The following is a 17,605-nucleotide window of genomic DNA, read 5'->3' on the forward strand; positions in this document are numbered from 1 at the left end:
AACATAGCATATTTCTTACACTAGTGAAATGGAGCAGGAGAAGCCTACACCAGTTTGGTTCCTGGTGGGCCACCCAGGGTACACTTGGTGGGAACCAAGCTGATGGCTTTTAGGCTCAGGTCCTTAAAGCCTAAGTTTTCCAACAACGATTCAAGTAGGCAACATGTTGACCACCATAAGAACTTTAAGTGTGCATCTCCTAGTATTCTTTCCTTACAAATAAAAGAGGCTCCAGCTCCTCTCAAGCAAGCTTAAAGAATAAAGTGAAAAGGTGAGATGCAGGCTTCAGGAACGGCTTACTCTGGTTTCGCAAAGTCTTGTCACCAAGACTTAGGTTTTCTCTTTGCATTTTCCAGCAAACACTTCCATTCATGAGCACAGGAGAACTGCCAGTGACTCCTAAGGCTGAAAGCTTCCTTGCTCCCCAGTGTTGGGAGTAGAGATAGAGTTCTGGATTTCAGTCTGATTGGAATAACTTAGGTCCAGTGCCCATCTCTGAACCAGTCGCTTTCTTCAGAAGGAATTGTACCGATCAGCTTAGGCTCAGGTAATATGCCTGGGCAGGACTAGCTCTTCAGAAGCACCTGGGCTGCCTGGAGGAAGGGTGGATTCTTGAGCAGAGTAGGATATTGGTATCAAAAGGAGGGAGATTAGATATCAAAGAAAACTGCTTTAGAGCACTTGGGCAGGGCCCTTTTTTTTTCTGAAATCAACCAGGAGCAAGGAGGCGTGGATCTTGCAGAGTCCTTGGAATTACCCACTCTGGGCTGCTGAAATCTTGTACTATACTCTGTATAGTATGAAAACTCATTTGCCAAGGAACTTGTGTTGCTTTGAATTATTTTTTTTTACCTTTGACTGTTTTTTTCATCATCCTTCAGTGAGCTTTAGTGCTTAGCCGATGCATAGAAAACAAAATAAAGGTCTGTGTCTTGTTCTCGAAGGTCTAACAGGAGACAAAACCACCTGAATTAAAAAATAATTTAATTGTCTGGTTATCTAGAGGGACAGAGGAAGGGGATGAGAAAGGGAAGGAGCTAGAGGAGAAGGGAATAGGAAGAAAGGGAAGAAAGGAAGAAGAGACACTTGCTGACTTACTCGTAGTCCTGTGTCATTGAGTAAATCTGTCCCTCCTGCCACCAACCCTAGAATAAGCTACATCAAGGGACCCATGTGGGGGCAATAGCTAGGTGGCCAATCAAGTCCTAAAATTTGAAACATCTGCCTTTGTGACTTTTGATTTTAGCTCCTTTTGGCAAACACTTTTTTCTTTGTTTATTCATAGCTTCTTAATGTGTGTGTCCTCTGTACCCTATCAGACACCAACAGGGGCCTCTTGAAACTCAGTTTTAGTTGCTTTAGAGGCTCACGTCCATGTATTTCCCTGGGTTACCAAAAGAGAACTTTCTTCTTTTTTTTTTTTTTAACTTTATTTGTTTATTTGGCAGAGAGAAAAATCACAAGTAGGCAGAGAGGCAGGTGGGGGGTGGGAAGGTAGCAGGCTCCCTGCTGACCAGAGAGCCCGATGCAGGGCTCCATCCCAGGATTGTGAGATCATGACCTGAGCCGAAGGCAGAGGCTTAACCCACTGAGCCACCCTGGCGCCCCCAAAAGAGAACTTTCTACAGGTTCCATAGCTTACAGTTTTCAGGCCATTCCAAATACTGCCTAGAGGAAAGTGTCTTATGCTTCCATTCTTTTCTGGTTGGTGGTACAAGGGTAGTAACATGGTTCCACGTGCACATAGAAGTGTATGTGTCTTATGTGGATGATGCTGGTGCCTACGATATGTTATGGGAGAATGGAGAACACGCTTCCCCGAGAGAGAGCTCTCTAGAACTGTGACGGGGTTCTTCAAGGGTGGGGATGAGGTGGCTGCAAGCCTCAGAGCCTTGCTGGTTCCTGAGCCAGCAGCATGTGCACTACCTGGGAGCAGGTGAGAGAGGCAGAATCATTGACCCCACTCCAGAGGCAGGAGTCTGCCATCCATTTCAACAAGATGCTCGGGTCATCTGTAAACATGCTAGGTTTGAGGCGCACTCCTTCAGATCAGTAGGGTCTCAGCCTGGGCAGCGTGGTGGAATCACTAGAGTAGCTTAAAAAAAAAAAAAAATACACCTGCCTTGGCCCAACCTCCAGGATTCTAATATAATTTGTTTTAGGTGTGGCCTAGGCATCCGTTGAAAACCAACAAAACAGGAAGCTCCATGGGCAATTCTAATGAGCTCCGTCTGGGTCTCAGCACTGAGGGAGAAGAAGCAGGATGCACTCAGGAGCCCACAGCAGTGAGCATGGCTGCGTGGAGGGAAGGAAGGTGGCCCGGGGTTGGGGCTGGTGAACACATCAGGCTGGAGGGACGGCCAGCGGGATCACCCAGGCTCTTGTTTGCTTCCCTCATGGGCACACCATTGCGTAGATGCTAAGGGACCTGGGGAAGGGTATAAAGACGGGGATGGAGCAGTTAGCCTCGCATTTGGGGGGTGCTAGGCCGCCTTGGGAGTGGAGAAGGGCTTCAGGCAGGGAAGCCAGTTGAACGGTGTGCTAGAAATGAGACAGGCTGGGAGTGCCAGCCACGCAATGTACAGGGCCCGGTACAAAATGAAAATATGGGCTGCGTCTTTGAAAAGCAGGAGGAAAGTGTCATTCGAGGTCCCTAAACAGTAAAACATTTTCCTTCTTTCTGTGGACTCTCTTGACCTGTCCTGCTACTTTTTATGTGCTTTTTAATCTTGGGCTCCCTCAGACACAGGGACTTGGACTGGGTGAGTACAGACCCTCAGAGGCATTCGCAGGTCCTCCCCCCATGACTCCAGGCTGTGCAGCCCGCTGGCCGCTGGGTGCTCCCTTCCACTAATCGCTGGACAGAGGTGCCATGTCCTACTTGGAGAAATAGCTAAAGAAAGCAAATTTAATGATAACTTTAAAAATTTCAAGACAGACATGCAGAATAGTAAACCCTCAGTGACAAGAGCTTCTGAGCATAGGCCCCTGGTGACAACACTGGAGCTTCCCCATAAGGCTGGCCCTGAGTCGTGGCTGATGGGAGGGTGGGCTCGAGAGGTATCAAGCAGATGGCCAAATCAGTGCGTAGTGACCCTCAAAGAGGACCACACTGAGAATCACAGAAAGACCTCTGGCTTGTGGGATCTATACACGCTGGTACTGTTAAGAGATCCGGGGAAACAGAAGCCTTGATTATTGGGATTGGGGGCAGGGGCAACTTTTAGGTACCTGTGAATACTTTCCTTGCTCCAACATCTAATCATCCCTCTTGTCTCTGGTTTAATTTTATGGGCTGGCACTGTCAGAACAAGAATGAATAGTGGAGGGGACAGTGAGCCCCTATGCCATCTTCTGAGTCTAATTAGACAACTCTGAGTCATTTGTCCTGAAGCTGATGCTAAATTTGTTTCGCAATCAAGTGCCTATTTCTGTTCTCTTAAAGATTGTTTTCAGGACTAAGACATTCATTAAATGTCTTCTAGGCACCTACAGAACACACCCCCAGCACTAGTTCTCTTCCAACTCCATACAGGATGCCTCACATGAATACACTCATGGGACTATTAGAACAGGATGTCAGGTGGGGGTTTCCTTGTAGTCTGGGGTTGAGGTGAGGACAGAGTGGCACTAGGCACCACAGGTTCTAAGGAGAACAGTCTTTGAGCGTCACTAGAGTTGGAAATCCTTCCTCCACTCCCCACCCCCAAACCCACTTGAGGATAGACAATTGGCCCATTTTTCCTTTGCCCCATGAGCATTGATGAGGGGCCCAACAGGAAAGAGACTGGAGTTTGTGGAAAGAGGTTCTTGCCTCCAGGGGATGGTGTTTCCTGCTGGGAGCCTGATGGGCAGCAGAGCAATGCTCCAGGAGACTCTTCTATATTTTGGGCGGTGCCTGAAGAAGGGTGAGTCCAGCACTGGTCAAATGTCTATAAGCAACAGACATACTAATATGTCCTCATACCTGTTTGAAAAGGGCAAAGAGACCTGGTGGGAAAGAGCGAAGGTTGGAGAAGGGACAACACTGAAGTAGCCTATGTCAGACCAGCAAAGATCTGTGTTTCCCAAGAGTCAGGTGAGCAGTGTGGAAGAGAGCGGTCAACTCACTTAAACCCAACAAGATGGCTGCTCTTGGAGGAGGTCCACACGAGGGCAAGAAGCTTGCTGTAACTGCTGATGGCAGTTGCTATGTGGGTGGACCAGTTGGGGCGTGTTGAAGAGTGGTGGCTCCTCTGAAGACTCCATCAGAACCTCAGAAGAGAGCCCCATGCAGGTGCTGGGCAGCACTGAAGGCACCAGAGGCCAAGCTGTGTTGTAAGAAGACAAAGCACAGCCTGGTAACTGCTTGAAGAGGCTAGAACCTAGAAGCTTGAAGGAAAAATCATGTAGAGCTTTGAACTAGATGCAAAATCAGAGTCTCCAGCTAGCCTAGCCTAAGGGAACTAACCTAAAGTTGTCAGAAAGTTAGGGAACCCATACAAGGTACCACATAGAGATGGGGAAGCAGGAACTCAGCATAGTGGGCTAAGGACAGAGTCAAGAACAGAAGGAAGGAAGGAATTGTTTCATGCTTCTACTAAGCCCTGACACGTTTTGGGGGTGAGCAGGTAAGGCCCCTCTATTTATTCTTTGGCTTTCTTTGGACTGAGCATGAGTAGGTCCACGCACCTTCCCCACGCTGTCTGAAAGCATGGCTGTGGAATTATGCTAGAACACATCATCAATAGTTAATTCCTAGCTTGAATTTAAATAGTCCCCACATGTTTGCTCCCCCCAAATTATGGGCCTGGGTCAGTGTAGGCCTTCGCGGGCAGAGTGGGGAGGACAGCCTTCTTCCTAAAGACAGTAAGATCCCATTGGAGAGCCATGGTTACATACCCAGCCCCTCTGGAGAACAATACTGCAAAGGACAGTCTCGGTGCTGAATTCAAATCCTATGTGACTTACTCATTGCCTTTTAGATGATGTTAGGGAAATCTGGGAATTTTATAAATGGTGAAAATCTGTAAAGAGGGAAAGACTTCAAAGTGTTTTTTAGTCCATCCTGCCCTGATTATTTGTTAAGCCACCGTTTTGTACCCAGTTCATAAAAGACAAGCCAACCAACTTCTCCAAACGTGCGTCACCAGGCCTCTGGGTATCTTATCCCTGAGTCCTCCCCATCACGTGTGTTTGTCCAGGGAGCGGCATGATCTCTTACCTCATGTGGTCGGTAAAGCCCCTCTTAGTGGATAGCGTGCAGCTAATAGTCTCTCTTGTCAGGGGAGGCCGTCTTGAAATCACATCATTTCCTCCCCCCCTGCTAGTCTTTCTCAGTCTAGAATCAGTGGAAAAGGGAGGACTGGGTTATTTCAGTTCCGGCAATGGACACATCAAAATTGCCTCTCTCTTCCCTCCTCTTTCCCTTGAGGACCTAATTTATTTCACGCATTTTGACCTATCCCTGCTTAGAAACCGCCGCTGTGATTCTGTGTTGAGGCATTTCCCTGCTGCCTTTTTTGGCCCCCAGGCAAACCCAGGCCACAGTTCCCCTGCACAATGATGTCAGTCTGGCTGCTGGGCCCAGCTGGATGGAGGTGTGTTTTATGAAGTTCAACCCTGCACCCCGGGCCATAAATACACGTTGTGCACATAAATGTACAGCTAACATTGCCCAGACCCCTCCGAAGCACCATGTTAATAAGCAGACAGTAAGTCTTTAAAATATGGAAAAGCAGTTAATCTTTCCGCTGGCAAATCCTTTGTAGGGGGTGTTTTCCTGTGCTTCAGGATAGCTGCATGCAAGTCTTTTCATCTCCTAGGATTTGGGGGGTGGGAGAGAGAAGTTTGCTGTGGAGCTTCATTGAGAACACTTGGGGAGCTTCTACTAAGAGAAGAAATTAAAATATTAATAAATAATTAATAATAAAATGGAAAGCAATAATATCTTGCCCTTCTCCTTAAGTGAGGAATCACTCTGGGTCTGCCCTCAAGGAACTTGAGCACTAATAAGTCCCATGCAAGACAGCACATCTGCTGCCCGCTGTGGTCATCGACCCACAATGGGCTGGGCCTCACAGGCTTGTCTTCTGCCCCTGTCGCTCCAGGAAGTCACCCAGCCTCTTGTTTCCTGGTCTCTGAAATGGGCACAAGCGTGTCTTATTCGTGTAGCTTCTGTAAGAGTTTACTTACCCACTCTGAGTCCCAGTTTTCTCTTTTGCAGAAGGAAGAAGTCAGTACTTGCCCCTTAGCGTAACACCTCATTTTATAAATATTTGAGGAATACTGGAACACCTTCTTCTAAAGAACTTCAGTGTTACGGATTCAGCTCATTTGTTTTGACAATTACCCTCCTGGTCAGTTTCTCCCTTCCTCCCTTCCGCTGGTCTGCTCCCTGGCTCTCTTTCCCCCGATGACATGGTAGAAGGAGCAGACTTGAGGGTGAGGTTGGGGGCTCAGCAGGCAGAGAATGCCTTGGGCCAATACCTGCTTGCTTTATGGGCGAGAGAGCAAGTGTGTAGTTTGCCTCCCACCTGCTGGGCAGCCGTGACTTTTTCCGTGTGTCTCAGGCAGAGAATAGGAGTTGCCAGTGGGTTGATTTAAGGATGACGTAAGTGAGACCTCTCAATTTGGAGATGACTTAGTCTTTGCCTTATAAATATTTCATTTCATGTAGTACTTTCATTTCTCCTTATTGCTAAGAAGACCCTTCCTATGTTCTGCCTTTTGTTGCATTCAACTCACATGTGGTCCTGCTGTTGTTTAGTCAATTCATTCTTGCTGTGACTAACATGAGTCATGATGCATGCGTGGCTTACCGATTTGCCATCCCGAACACATCTGATACACCTTATCCATCCCACTTATTTTTCTTGTTCTCTGTAGCAGAATTAAATACCCTTAGATGAATATTTCTACATATTCTTAAATATTCATACTTTATTATGGTTTTGCAACATTGTTTTCCCACTTACTGTGTTTGCGGGTATGCTTTGACAGCAATAAACAATTCCTTTTCCCCTTACATCTGGTGCCAAGGAGACCACAGAATGGACACACTGTTGCTTACTTAATCCTTCTTTTTTTGATGGACTTTGAGATGGGTTTCCTTTTTTTTTTTTTCTCCCCTAAATGAACAGTGTTACCAAGAGCATCTTTACACATGACTTCTTAGGTTCCTGAACAGGAGTATATCTTACTGAGAAGTAAAACTACTGAAAAAATAGGATTTCCTCTGGAATAATGACGGATTGTTCTCATTGTGGTCATATTCACTTTCCCCACCAGCAGTGCAGAATAATGTTCGATTTTTCAGATGCCATCGTTGGACGTTACCATAGATTAAATTTTGGCCAATCTGCTAGTAAAAAGTGCATTTCATTACTTTAGTCTCATTTTAATGTACATTTTCTCTAGCCTTTAGTGAGATTGAACCCCTTTTACTATATCAGGTGTCCATCTGTTTTCTCTTCTGTAAGTCCTTTTGTGGATTTTGATACTGGTAAGGCACTCACCTTCGCTTTGCTTCCCTTTCCCTCAAACTCAAGTTTATGCAGTTGTCCAGATTATTCTTTATATTTACTCTTCTGAATGAATCTTAGGACCGTTACCTCAAATTCCATCAAAAATCCCAATAAGAATCCCTTTGAATTCCTTTGCTTGAATTAAAAGGTCCATTGAAAGAGGAATGACATCTTTTGCATAGAAGTGCTCCCTTTGGGGCGCCTGGGTGGCTCAGTGGGTTAAGCCTCTGCCTTGGGCTCAGGTCATGATCTCCGGGTCTTGGGATCGAGCTCCGCATCAGGCGGGGTCTCTCTGCTCAGCAGGGAGCCTGCTTCTCCTTCTCTCTCTGCCTGCCTCTTTGCCTACTTGTGATCTCTGTCTGTCAAATAAATAAATAAATAATCTTAAAAAAAAAAAAAAAAGAAGAAGAAGAAGTGCCCCCTTCCACCCAATTGTACTTCCCCCCAATTCTTAGTTTGTCTTTTATGTTCAGTAAAATTTGGTCATTTTCCTCATAAAGAAGTCTTTTGCTAGATTTATTCTCAGGCATTTCATAGTCATCATTGATGCTCTCAATGGTTCTTTATTTCATAAATATTTTTTTTCATTGGTTATTGCCTGTGTCCAGGGAGAGGCTGTGGTTTCAGATGCTGATTATGTAACTTGTCATCTTTCTGGCTTCTTTTATTCTAGTAGTTGGTCGGTGGGTTCACACGGGTTTTCAATGAACACACTAAGATCTGTTCTTCGGGTGACTTGGTCGTATTCACTTGTGGGTAGATTCTCAATGAGCATTTCAGGGTTGTTGTTTTTTTTTTTTCCACAGCAATTGGTCTGCTTGTGTTTTTACAGCTTGGCCAAATGTTGATAATTTATACTTTATCCCCAAAGGTGTGTTTGCACTAGCTTTTCAAATTGTTTGCCATGGTATACATAATAGTCACTTAAAATGCTTAAATGCCTCTGGATCTTTTGGGTTTTAATGTGACTTTGCGATTTCTTTCTTCTGTGCCGAAGGCTGATTTATGTCAATGTTTTTTTTAAACCAGAGTTGGGTTCTTTCAATTATCTTCACAGTTTTATTTGCATTTATTCTTCTTCTTTTATCTTTATAAATTCCATTCGTCACTGAGTCAACAAATATTTGCTGAGAACCTGCTCAGTCCCAGGCACACCTTTAGGTGCTGGGGATAGCAGATTGCTGGGGCCAGACAGACGCAGCCTTCCTCCCATGGAAACCACAGTCTGTGGAAAAAGGTGGACTGGAAGCAATTAAGGAGGGAGCAGAGGTACAGGAGACCAAGAGGAAAGGTAGTTGGGTCCCTGGGTCCTTGACAGGACTGATTCAGTGATGTGGAAAGGACTACAGACTACTGATGTGGGGAAGTGGGCAGATTGTGGAGAATTATTTTAGGATTCGTGCTATGACAGAGGACAGAGAAGTAAGGCATAGCTGGAAGCGAGGTCAAGGGAGAGTTTTGTTTGTTTGTGAACTGAGGGGAACTATGCGTTGGTCACCTCCCATCCCTTCCATCAGCCCCGTTGTCGGAGACGCCCGAGAGCTGGTGGAGAGAGCCATCAATACCCAACCCAGAGCACCAGAGGGAAGACCAAGGATAGGGGCACAGGTGCAGGCCTGTGTTCTTATTTTTTCCAACTTCTCCATCCAAAAACTTAGTTCATTTATTGGCAAACTGTTTTTCCCCAATAAACATGTTTAAGGTCATACTGCACAGATTGGAGTCTGGGCTGTTCTTAAATTGTCAAGGATTACTTGAATATGTGCTTTTTAAAAAATTTTTAATTTCCACTCTTTATATATCTTTTGCTATTAATTTCTAATTATACCCTACCCTAAAAGAACATATCATTGATGCTTTTGGCTCTTTGGAATGTGTTGCGGGTCCCTGGAGAATTTCCACTCTGTTCTAAAATAGATCATGTGTTCATCAATCACTTGTGGCATTTCTATCAATTTGTACACTCTGATCGTAAATGTCCATATCATAGCTTGTTTACTACTATACCATTTTTCAGTACGAACTGTTTTCTTTATTACATTTTAATGATTTTCCCTGTGAATATTTGTAGAAGAATACCACTAAACCTGTCCCTCTTTTTTTGTCTTTAGCATTTTCTGGTGTCTTTTTGTCCTCTCCTGTCAGTCTTTTTTAGAGGTGTCTCTTTGCAAATGACATTATGCCAGTGTTTTTATCAACCCAATTTAAGAATCCCTGCCTTTTATTTGAATTAATTCCTTTTTTGAGCTCTGCCTTTTATATGTGAATCTAACCAACAGACATTAATTGTGTTTGGTAATAATTTTCTCTTATTCCGGTAGTTGTGTGCATACGTGCATGCACATGTGTGTAATTTACCATGCTCTCTTGGATTAATCAGATTTTCATCCTTCAGCTTTTTTTCAATAACTACCCCTAAATTTTAAAGCAAAATTTCTACCTATATCTCTAGTTTGTTAGAATCTATTTTCCTCTGGATTCTGACATACCTTTTATTTCCTTTTTTCCATTCCCTCAGAACTTTAAAGATGTTGCTCCGTTTTCTTCATCTTAAGTCCCCCATTGAGAAGTTTTTGTCATTCTTATTCTTCTTAAAGTAATTTGTTTCTAGAGAAGCTTTTAGGATTGGTCTGTATCTTTGATGATCTGAAGTTTCATTCATGCATGAATGGGCCCCTTTAGTGAAAAAAAAGTCAAATTTTTCTTCAATTGGAAAATATTCTTTCCCTTTGGAGCTTCTAGTTTATATTTAAATCTCTTGTTCCTTTATTGGCCATCTGGTAGATTCATTTGGCATAATATTCTAGTCAATCACTTGTTCTTTTTAATTTTTTTATAAACATATAATGTATTATTAGCCCTAGGGGTACAGGTCTGTGAATCACCAGGTTTACACACTTCACAGCACTCACCATAGCACATACCCTCCCCAATGTCCATAACCACACCACCCTCTCCCTAACCCCTTACCCCCGGCAACCCTCAGTTTGTTTTGTGACATTAAGTCTCTTATGGTTTGTCTCCTTCCCGAGCCCATCTTGTTTCATTTATTCTTTTCCTACCCCCCAAAGCCCCCAGATTGCATCTCCACTTCCTCATATCAGGGAGATCATATGATAGTTGTCTTTCTCCAATTGACTTATTTCGCTAAGGATAATACCCTCTAGTTCCATTCACGTCGTCGCAGATGAACTATTGGGACTTCATCAAGATCAAAAGCTTTTGCACGGCAAAGGAAACAGTTAACAAAACCAAAAGACGACTGAAAGAATGGGAGAAGATATTTGCACTCACTTGTTCTTTAAAGAGTTGTATGATCTTGGTTTCGCATTTGTCTTTGAGACTCTGCAAATGTGGCTTCACCATGGAAACCATTGGTTCTCTGATGAGCGCCATCTTATTTTCATTCTGATAGGCATAATCCATTCCAAAAAAGCCACCTGCTAGAGCAGTGTCATTGCAGAGGAGAGAAGTTACATGTGCAGAAAGGGGGAGGTAGAACCAGCAATGTTAAAGTCTTAATGAGACAGCAAGTTTGAAATTTTTTCTCAAGCCAAGTAGAGTTGTGGAGAAGGGTGGGAGGGCGGAGTCCATGTTCCAGAGTATGGATGGTGGTGGAGCATTGAAGAAGCATCTCTGAGCAAAGGTGTGCCTTGTCCCCTGCCAGGGCTTAAAGAAGAAGAAGAAGAAGAAGAAAAAGAAAAAGAAGAAGAAGAAGAAGAACATAATTGTAGGATATTAGATGACTGGGCATCAGGCATTTGTAGACAAGAAACCAGTTGTGTTATAATCTCTGAGCCATTTTTGGATAGCTCAACGTAAGAGGTGTTAATTAGTAAAAATAAAAAGGAAGTCCTTTCTTCTCTTTATAATTTGCCACTACACAGAAGGGTCCTTCTTCATTGCATCTTGGCAAGCTGTGGTGATACACTTCAGAGAATAAAAACAAATTTGTGGAGAGAAGGATGAATGAAGGTACCACTTATGGAGAAATGGACCACTTTGTTCTGTCACAGTCTACCTCATCCGACTGAACAGAATTTAGTGAAATGTCCTGAAAAATTATATGACAGGGATTCTAGGTTTGGGGCTAAACATGGGGATGATCTGTTTGCTCTGGAAGACTATGGGATTTTGTTTTGTAATTTGTTCCTCCAAAGAATCAGTAGTATTTCTTGCCCCAGGAGTGTTTTGACTTTGTCATTTCATTGTTTTGGGTGATGAGAGAGCAGGTGCCCATTAGGTTTACCTCCATTGCACTGTCCTGATGGACCCGGCTGTCAGCACAGCCGCACAGCCTGAGCCCTGGCACACGCAGCCCCAACACTGTGAAACTCCAAACAACCAGCATTAATCTCATGCAAACATTGAACCTCTCTTTTGGGCAGACATTGTGCAAAGTGGTAGATGGAAGGGCCTAGAAACCTAATCATTTTGGGAGGAGAGAAACAAAGAACGTTGAATGTAAACTAGGAAGAGGAAGTGAGGCTTGGAAAAGCTGACCCTGTAGCCTTGGAAATTGGGCTCATTTAGCCAATCTGACTCTCCTGGTTTGTACGCATAACGTTCCAGTCTCCCCAAGGTGAGTTTTATGAGGTATGTGTAGCCGCAGCCATAGGTTATAGACTGTTGTCTTTTCAGTGAAATTTGGTATTTAAAAATGAAAAGCCTCACAGAGGAGGCAACTTTCGTAGTAAGGCAGTCTTAAAAAACTGTTTCCCAAAATACCAGAGGAGTTAACTCCCCAAGGGGAGAAGTTTTCCTCAGGATTCTTGACAGATGGTAAATGACCACTCACTGTCTCTGTCCTTCATATTCCAACAGATCCTTTGTCATCCAGCAAATTCCAAGCAGCAATCTGTTCATGGTGGTGGTGGACAGCAGCTGCCTCTGTGAGTCCATGACCCCCATCACCATGGCACCCATCGAAATCAGGTATATCCTTTTGTGCGTAGGTCCAGCACTGCTGCTGAAGCCAGTGAGGGGAATGGACAGTAAAAGGAAATCTCTAGAGCCTAGAGAGGGGGAAATGACAGCCTTTCCACAACTGGAGAGAAAAGAGTCATTAAGGGAGTTCAGTACCAAGGTTTGAGCTCCAACATGCGGAGTAAGGGAAAGTGACATCTGGGCAAAATGTGCCTTAACTACAGTCAACATAACGAATCCCTTAAGTGTGAACGTTTAAAGGCCCAGAAGATCAGAAGGCGTCCGGAGTCTTGTCATGGCTTCCATCCTGAGGTAAGTCTGCGAACCCTTCCTGTTCTTTTTTCCATCAGATTCACCCTGAGAGTCTCATAATGGTCAAAGAACTGTAGCTAAGAGGTTTACTAGTGAGAAAACAGTCCCTTGCCGGCAGATCAGTGGAAGCAATGGAAGGCGAACAGGGCTCACCTTTTAGCCCCTCAGTGCCTTCGTGTTCAGTCTGTGCTTCACGGTCTTATTCTATCTGTGTCTATGGTTAAAGCTTCTTTACTATCTCCCTTCCCTCTTACGTTGTGCTGTAGTTTTATTACTTTATCTTATTACATACGCTGTGGCTCTGGCCATCTTGGTTTCCTTATTTCAAATTGTAGTTCAAATGATGTTTCCCGGCTGACTTTTTGACAGCCTTTTAATTACAAGAAGTCCATGCAAAGCAGAAGTGGTAATACTGGTATCAGATCAAGAGTGACAGTTTAGGGGAGCCTGGGTGGCTCAGTGGGTTAAGCCTCTGCCTTCGGCTCAGGTCATGATCCCAGGGTTCTGGGATGGAGCCCTGCATCGGGCTCTCTGCTCAGTGGGCAGCCTGCCTCCCTTCCTGCCTCTCTGCCTACTTGTGATCTCTGTCTGTCAAATAAATAAATAAAATCTTAAAAAAAAAAAGAGTGATAGGTTATACAAGCCTCCCAACCCCGTCACCACCTGAAGCCACAATATAAAGGCACTCCATTCACACCAGAAGTGAGGATCTGAAAAAAAATTAAACTTAGCACTGAGAAAGATGAATACCCCCAAAGTACCACAGGCAAAAAAGCCTTTTTATTCCAGCAAAAAGAATGGAAATGTAAAAATTAACTCTGCCTCACTTTGAAAAACACAAAGCTTATCTAGACCAATTATTATTATGGGGATCCTGGGAAGGTCTCTATTTTTAAAAATGCCACCAACTCCAACTGACTGACTTTAAATCTCACCTTTAAATAACAAATAATTTTAATGTGAAACTCTCCAAGTCCTAGAGAAGATGTTAAAGTCAACAGAGTACCAGTAAGAACTTGGAATTTATTGAGAATGTTTGCTTCCATGTTCAAAGAACTGTTCAGTAACAACATATTATGCAAATATATGCTGGAAAGGTCTTTGATCAAATTCAGTGATAAAATTCAAATAAAAAATTCTTTGTATAAAATTCAAATACAAATAATAGTCCCAAACACAAAAATCACTTCAGTTAAAACCAGAATACCTATGTAGACAACTAAAGTCACTAGAGGAAAAATCTTCTGAAGTTCATAAGATAATTTACTTGGGTAAATAGAAGATCAACATTAAAAATTAGGATTTTTTTCTATAGTTTCTAGATCTAGTAAGATGAGGTCAGTAGGACAGCATAGAAATTCTTAGATATGACAAAGGTTTGATTCAAAGGAGAAAATACGGATTAGATTTAAATGGTGAAATAATAGTCTCACAAGAAATTTTAGGGATTGGAGAAATCTTCCTATCCAAGACCAGATAGCTATGAAAGAAAACCAGAATTTCTTTATAAAAAATTACAATTTTTTATGGAAAAAGATTACTTAGAGTCAATAACCAATTTATACAATTCAAAAAATTATTGATAAACCAAATCATGAAGAACTTTTTACAATTGGTAAGGCAAACAACTATATATAAAAATAAACCAAGGGCAGGGAAGATATAAGTCCCTGGGTGAGCAAGACCTACAGGCAATGATGAAATCTCCAGCTATAGCCATCAAAAGCAAAAACACCCTACACTCCCACTCCTGGGCATCTCCACCACAGTCAGGTGCACGGGCGAGCATCCTGGACTGGTAAATGACTTATCCTTAGCACTCTCCATAGCCGCAAAGAGCAGAGAAGAAAATCTTTCCCATCGCTAATACAGTAGAGCTAGAAATATGGAGTTGGAAGAATTTTCATCAACCAGTGGATAAAAAGCATGCTGCAGAAAGGATTACATAATATGGTTTCATTTTAATAAAACAGCCCTCCTTTCCCCGGATAAAAAGAAGGAAGACACACCCAAAACCTTCTATAACTGTTTCTGCAATGATCAGGCTCCTTAGATGTCAACTTTTACTTGCATTCTGACAGGAGAACATTAGACGGCCAATATTCTGCTGTTCTCTTTTGATCGCAGCAGACATCTCTACCAACAGTCTTTACCTCTTGAGTGTTCTGTGTACAGAGTAATTCGGAACATTTTGTGCGCTGACAACTAAAATCAGAGATTCTCATCATGAACTCAATGAAATTTAGACAAGTCCATTTCCTTGCACTATCTAGGTTCCAAAAGACTTGATTCCTACACTGGAGGGAGGAGGGGAGAGGTCTGGGGACGCAACACAGCTCGGAAAGTTGAAAGCGTCTTGGAATCTGGCTCTAATGGCTCCTGTGTTTCCCTGTAGGAGAATGCAAGGGAGTGTGGAGGGGCGCCAAGTCTACAGGCCAAGATGGTCCTTGTCCTCTTCCCTCTGCTCTTGATGCTCTTCTCAAGGTGACATTGACTGAGATGTTCTCTTGGCATGCTAAATTATGGATAAACTGTGAACCAAAATATGGTGCGACATAGGGGACATGAAATATAGTCCAACCATCAGCATCTCATGATTCTAAACTGTGCGTGATATAAACTCTTAAAGATATGTTGACAAAAAAGTTATCTTTTTACTTTGCCAGTCATGCAAATGTGAGTTTACTACATAATCACCCTTCATCAGAAATGGGACTGTGAGTGGGCAGTGTCCCTTCTGCTTGAAACCCATTGAAACCAATTTAAAACTGTGTACTTTTTAAATAAAGTATGTTAAAATCATCACCTTTCGATTTTTGCTTTATTGCTCAGACTACAGACTGAATATTGCATGGAAAAGTCGCCCGCTCCAGATTCCGGGAAGGGATGGTTGTTGGCAGAGACTTTGTTCTAAAGCAGATTCTAGACAAATATTTCACAATTGTTTAGGTGCTACACTCTCTGTTATAAAAATATTTACAGAAGCAAATCAAAATATCATCTGCATGGGAAGAGTTTATGACAAAGAACCCTGAATATTTTTGAACTAAGCTTCAATAGAAATCATAATTTGGATGAGAACACAAGCTCCAGTAACACTCAAGTGTCGAACTGTTTGGGAGTAGAAAATAAAGCAGTAAATCCTAGGAATTCATTCTGAAAAGACTTGACAGAGGAAAAGAACAATGACTACAAATGACCCTCAAGCTTATTGCTTGAGCATTTGGCTTCTGGCTTCCCCATAAACAAGGGATGAAATCAGATCTCAAATATTACAAGACGTGAAACTACCCAGACGTGTAAGCATTCCTGAAACACTGGATCCTGACCCAAAGAAAACAGATTCCACTGGATCATAGTTACCGAATAAAGTGGAATAATTTCCATGCCTCAGTAGAATCGAGAATGTCTTATTTTATAAGACAGACATCTGAAAGTCATGGGGAGAATGCCACTGAAATTGAAAACAAAACAAAACAAAAACAAATACATTATGCTGTTGCTATTTTAGAAAAACTGATGGAATCACACTGCCGTATCCTAAAGTGATGCTAGTATTTATAAGAATAACAATACTGCATCGCTCTCTTTCTTGAAATTCTAATGCCTCCAGTGTTGTTAACAATATAGCAATACTGTAACATGCCAAGTTGTCAAAATTCCAACAAGGATGGGGCCACGGTGGTCATTGATATTATTCACTTCTGTGCACCAAGGAAATGAATGAAATCATTCATAGCCTACACAAGTACCAAAAATGCATTATATTTACACTAAATAACCATAATTTTTTTTTATAAAAAATAACATTTTGTGACCTATGATTCTTCTTTATATTTCTGGAGAACTGGCAAGAATAGGTCAAATATATAATAACACCCATAACTGAATACTAATGATACAAACTATGTGTCTGATACATATTTATAATTTTTCTCTCTCTCTAGTCACTCTTCATTACCTATAAATCGACTCCCTGCTCTAAGCAGGGGTGTGGCGTCATTTTCAGTACCTTGTATCATGAAGACAGCATAGCTGAGTCACCCTGTTGCTTTGTGACGTCCTCAGGCATCACCTTCAGGTGAATGACCCCCCCACCCACGCAGCACCTCAGAGTCTCTGTTCCCTCAGGGACTCTAACCAACTGGCCATTCCATTTATCTATTTGGATATCTAATAGTTTTCTCCAACCTAATGTGTCCAGGGGAGAAATTGATTCCCCCTCCACCAAACTCTTTCCTTCTACCTGACTCAGCTTCTCAGACCAAACTCCCTGGACACTATCTTGTCTGCTCCTTCCTTCTCAGCCCGTCACTCAGAGACTCTCATTTCAACAATAATGGGGCTATACGGTATTAGGGCCTTGGGTAAACAGATGTTCGTCCTGGTGTCTTTGTTTCTTCTTCCATAAAAGAGATGGTAATCCCATTTACTCCCTGGGTTGGATGTGAGGGTCACATCAGTTAAGTAAACAGGGAAGGTATTTTTAAAAGGGCCCCAGGGTGTGCCTGGGTGGCTCAGTGGGTTAAGCCTCTGCCTTCAGCTCAGGTCATGATCTCAGGGTCCTGGGATCGAGCCCCGAGTCTGCCTCTCTGCTCAGCGGGGACCCTGCTTCCCCCTCTCACTCTGCCTGCCTCTCTGCCTACTTGTGATCTCTGTCTGTCAAATAAATAAAATCTTAAAAAAAAAAAAAAAAAGATTTAAAGAGCCCCAGGCAGAGAGTGAGATTTCAGGAAACATTCACCACTAGGTCCTCTAGGTTTGTGATAGTTCTTGGTGCTTTTATTTCTATTATATGCCAAACACTGTTCTAAGACCTGGACACAAAGCCACAGATGATAGCAGAGAAGTCCTTGCCCCCA

General features: G+C 42.9%; 1 protein-coding gene across 2 annotated transcripts in view; it reads left to right on the top strand.

Annotated features, from left to right (window-relative positions):
• CACNA2D3 (calcium voltage-gated channel auxiliary subunit alpha2delta 3) overlaps window positions 1-15,548 on the top strand; it is an 857,887-nt gene extending 842,339 nt beyond the window's left edge. For both annotated transcript variants that reach the window (XM_032868337.1, XM_032868338.1), the window contains 3 exons: window positions 12,330-12,442; window positions 12,661-12,743; window positions 15,139-15,548. In XM_032868337.1, the coding sequence (XP_032724228.1) occupies window positions 12,330-12,442; window positions 12,661-12,743; window positions 15,139-15,231 (289 nt within the window). In that variant the 3' untranslated portion in view covers window positions 15,232-15,548. The remainder of the gene's footprint in view (window positions 1-12,329; window positions 12,443-12,660; window positions 12,744-15,138) is intronic.
• The last annotated feature ends 2,057 nt before the right edge of the window (window positions 15,549-17,605 follow it).

Source organism: Lontra canadensis, unplaced genomic scaffold (assembly GCF_010015895.1).
Source record: "Lontra canadensis isolate GAN:19392208 unplaced genomic scaffold, GSC_riverotter_1.0 scaffold35, whole genome shotgun sequence".
Classification (NCBI taxonomy): domain Eukaryota; kingdom Metazoa; phylum Chordata; class Mammalia; order Carnivora; family Mustelidae; genus Lontra; species Lontra canadensis.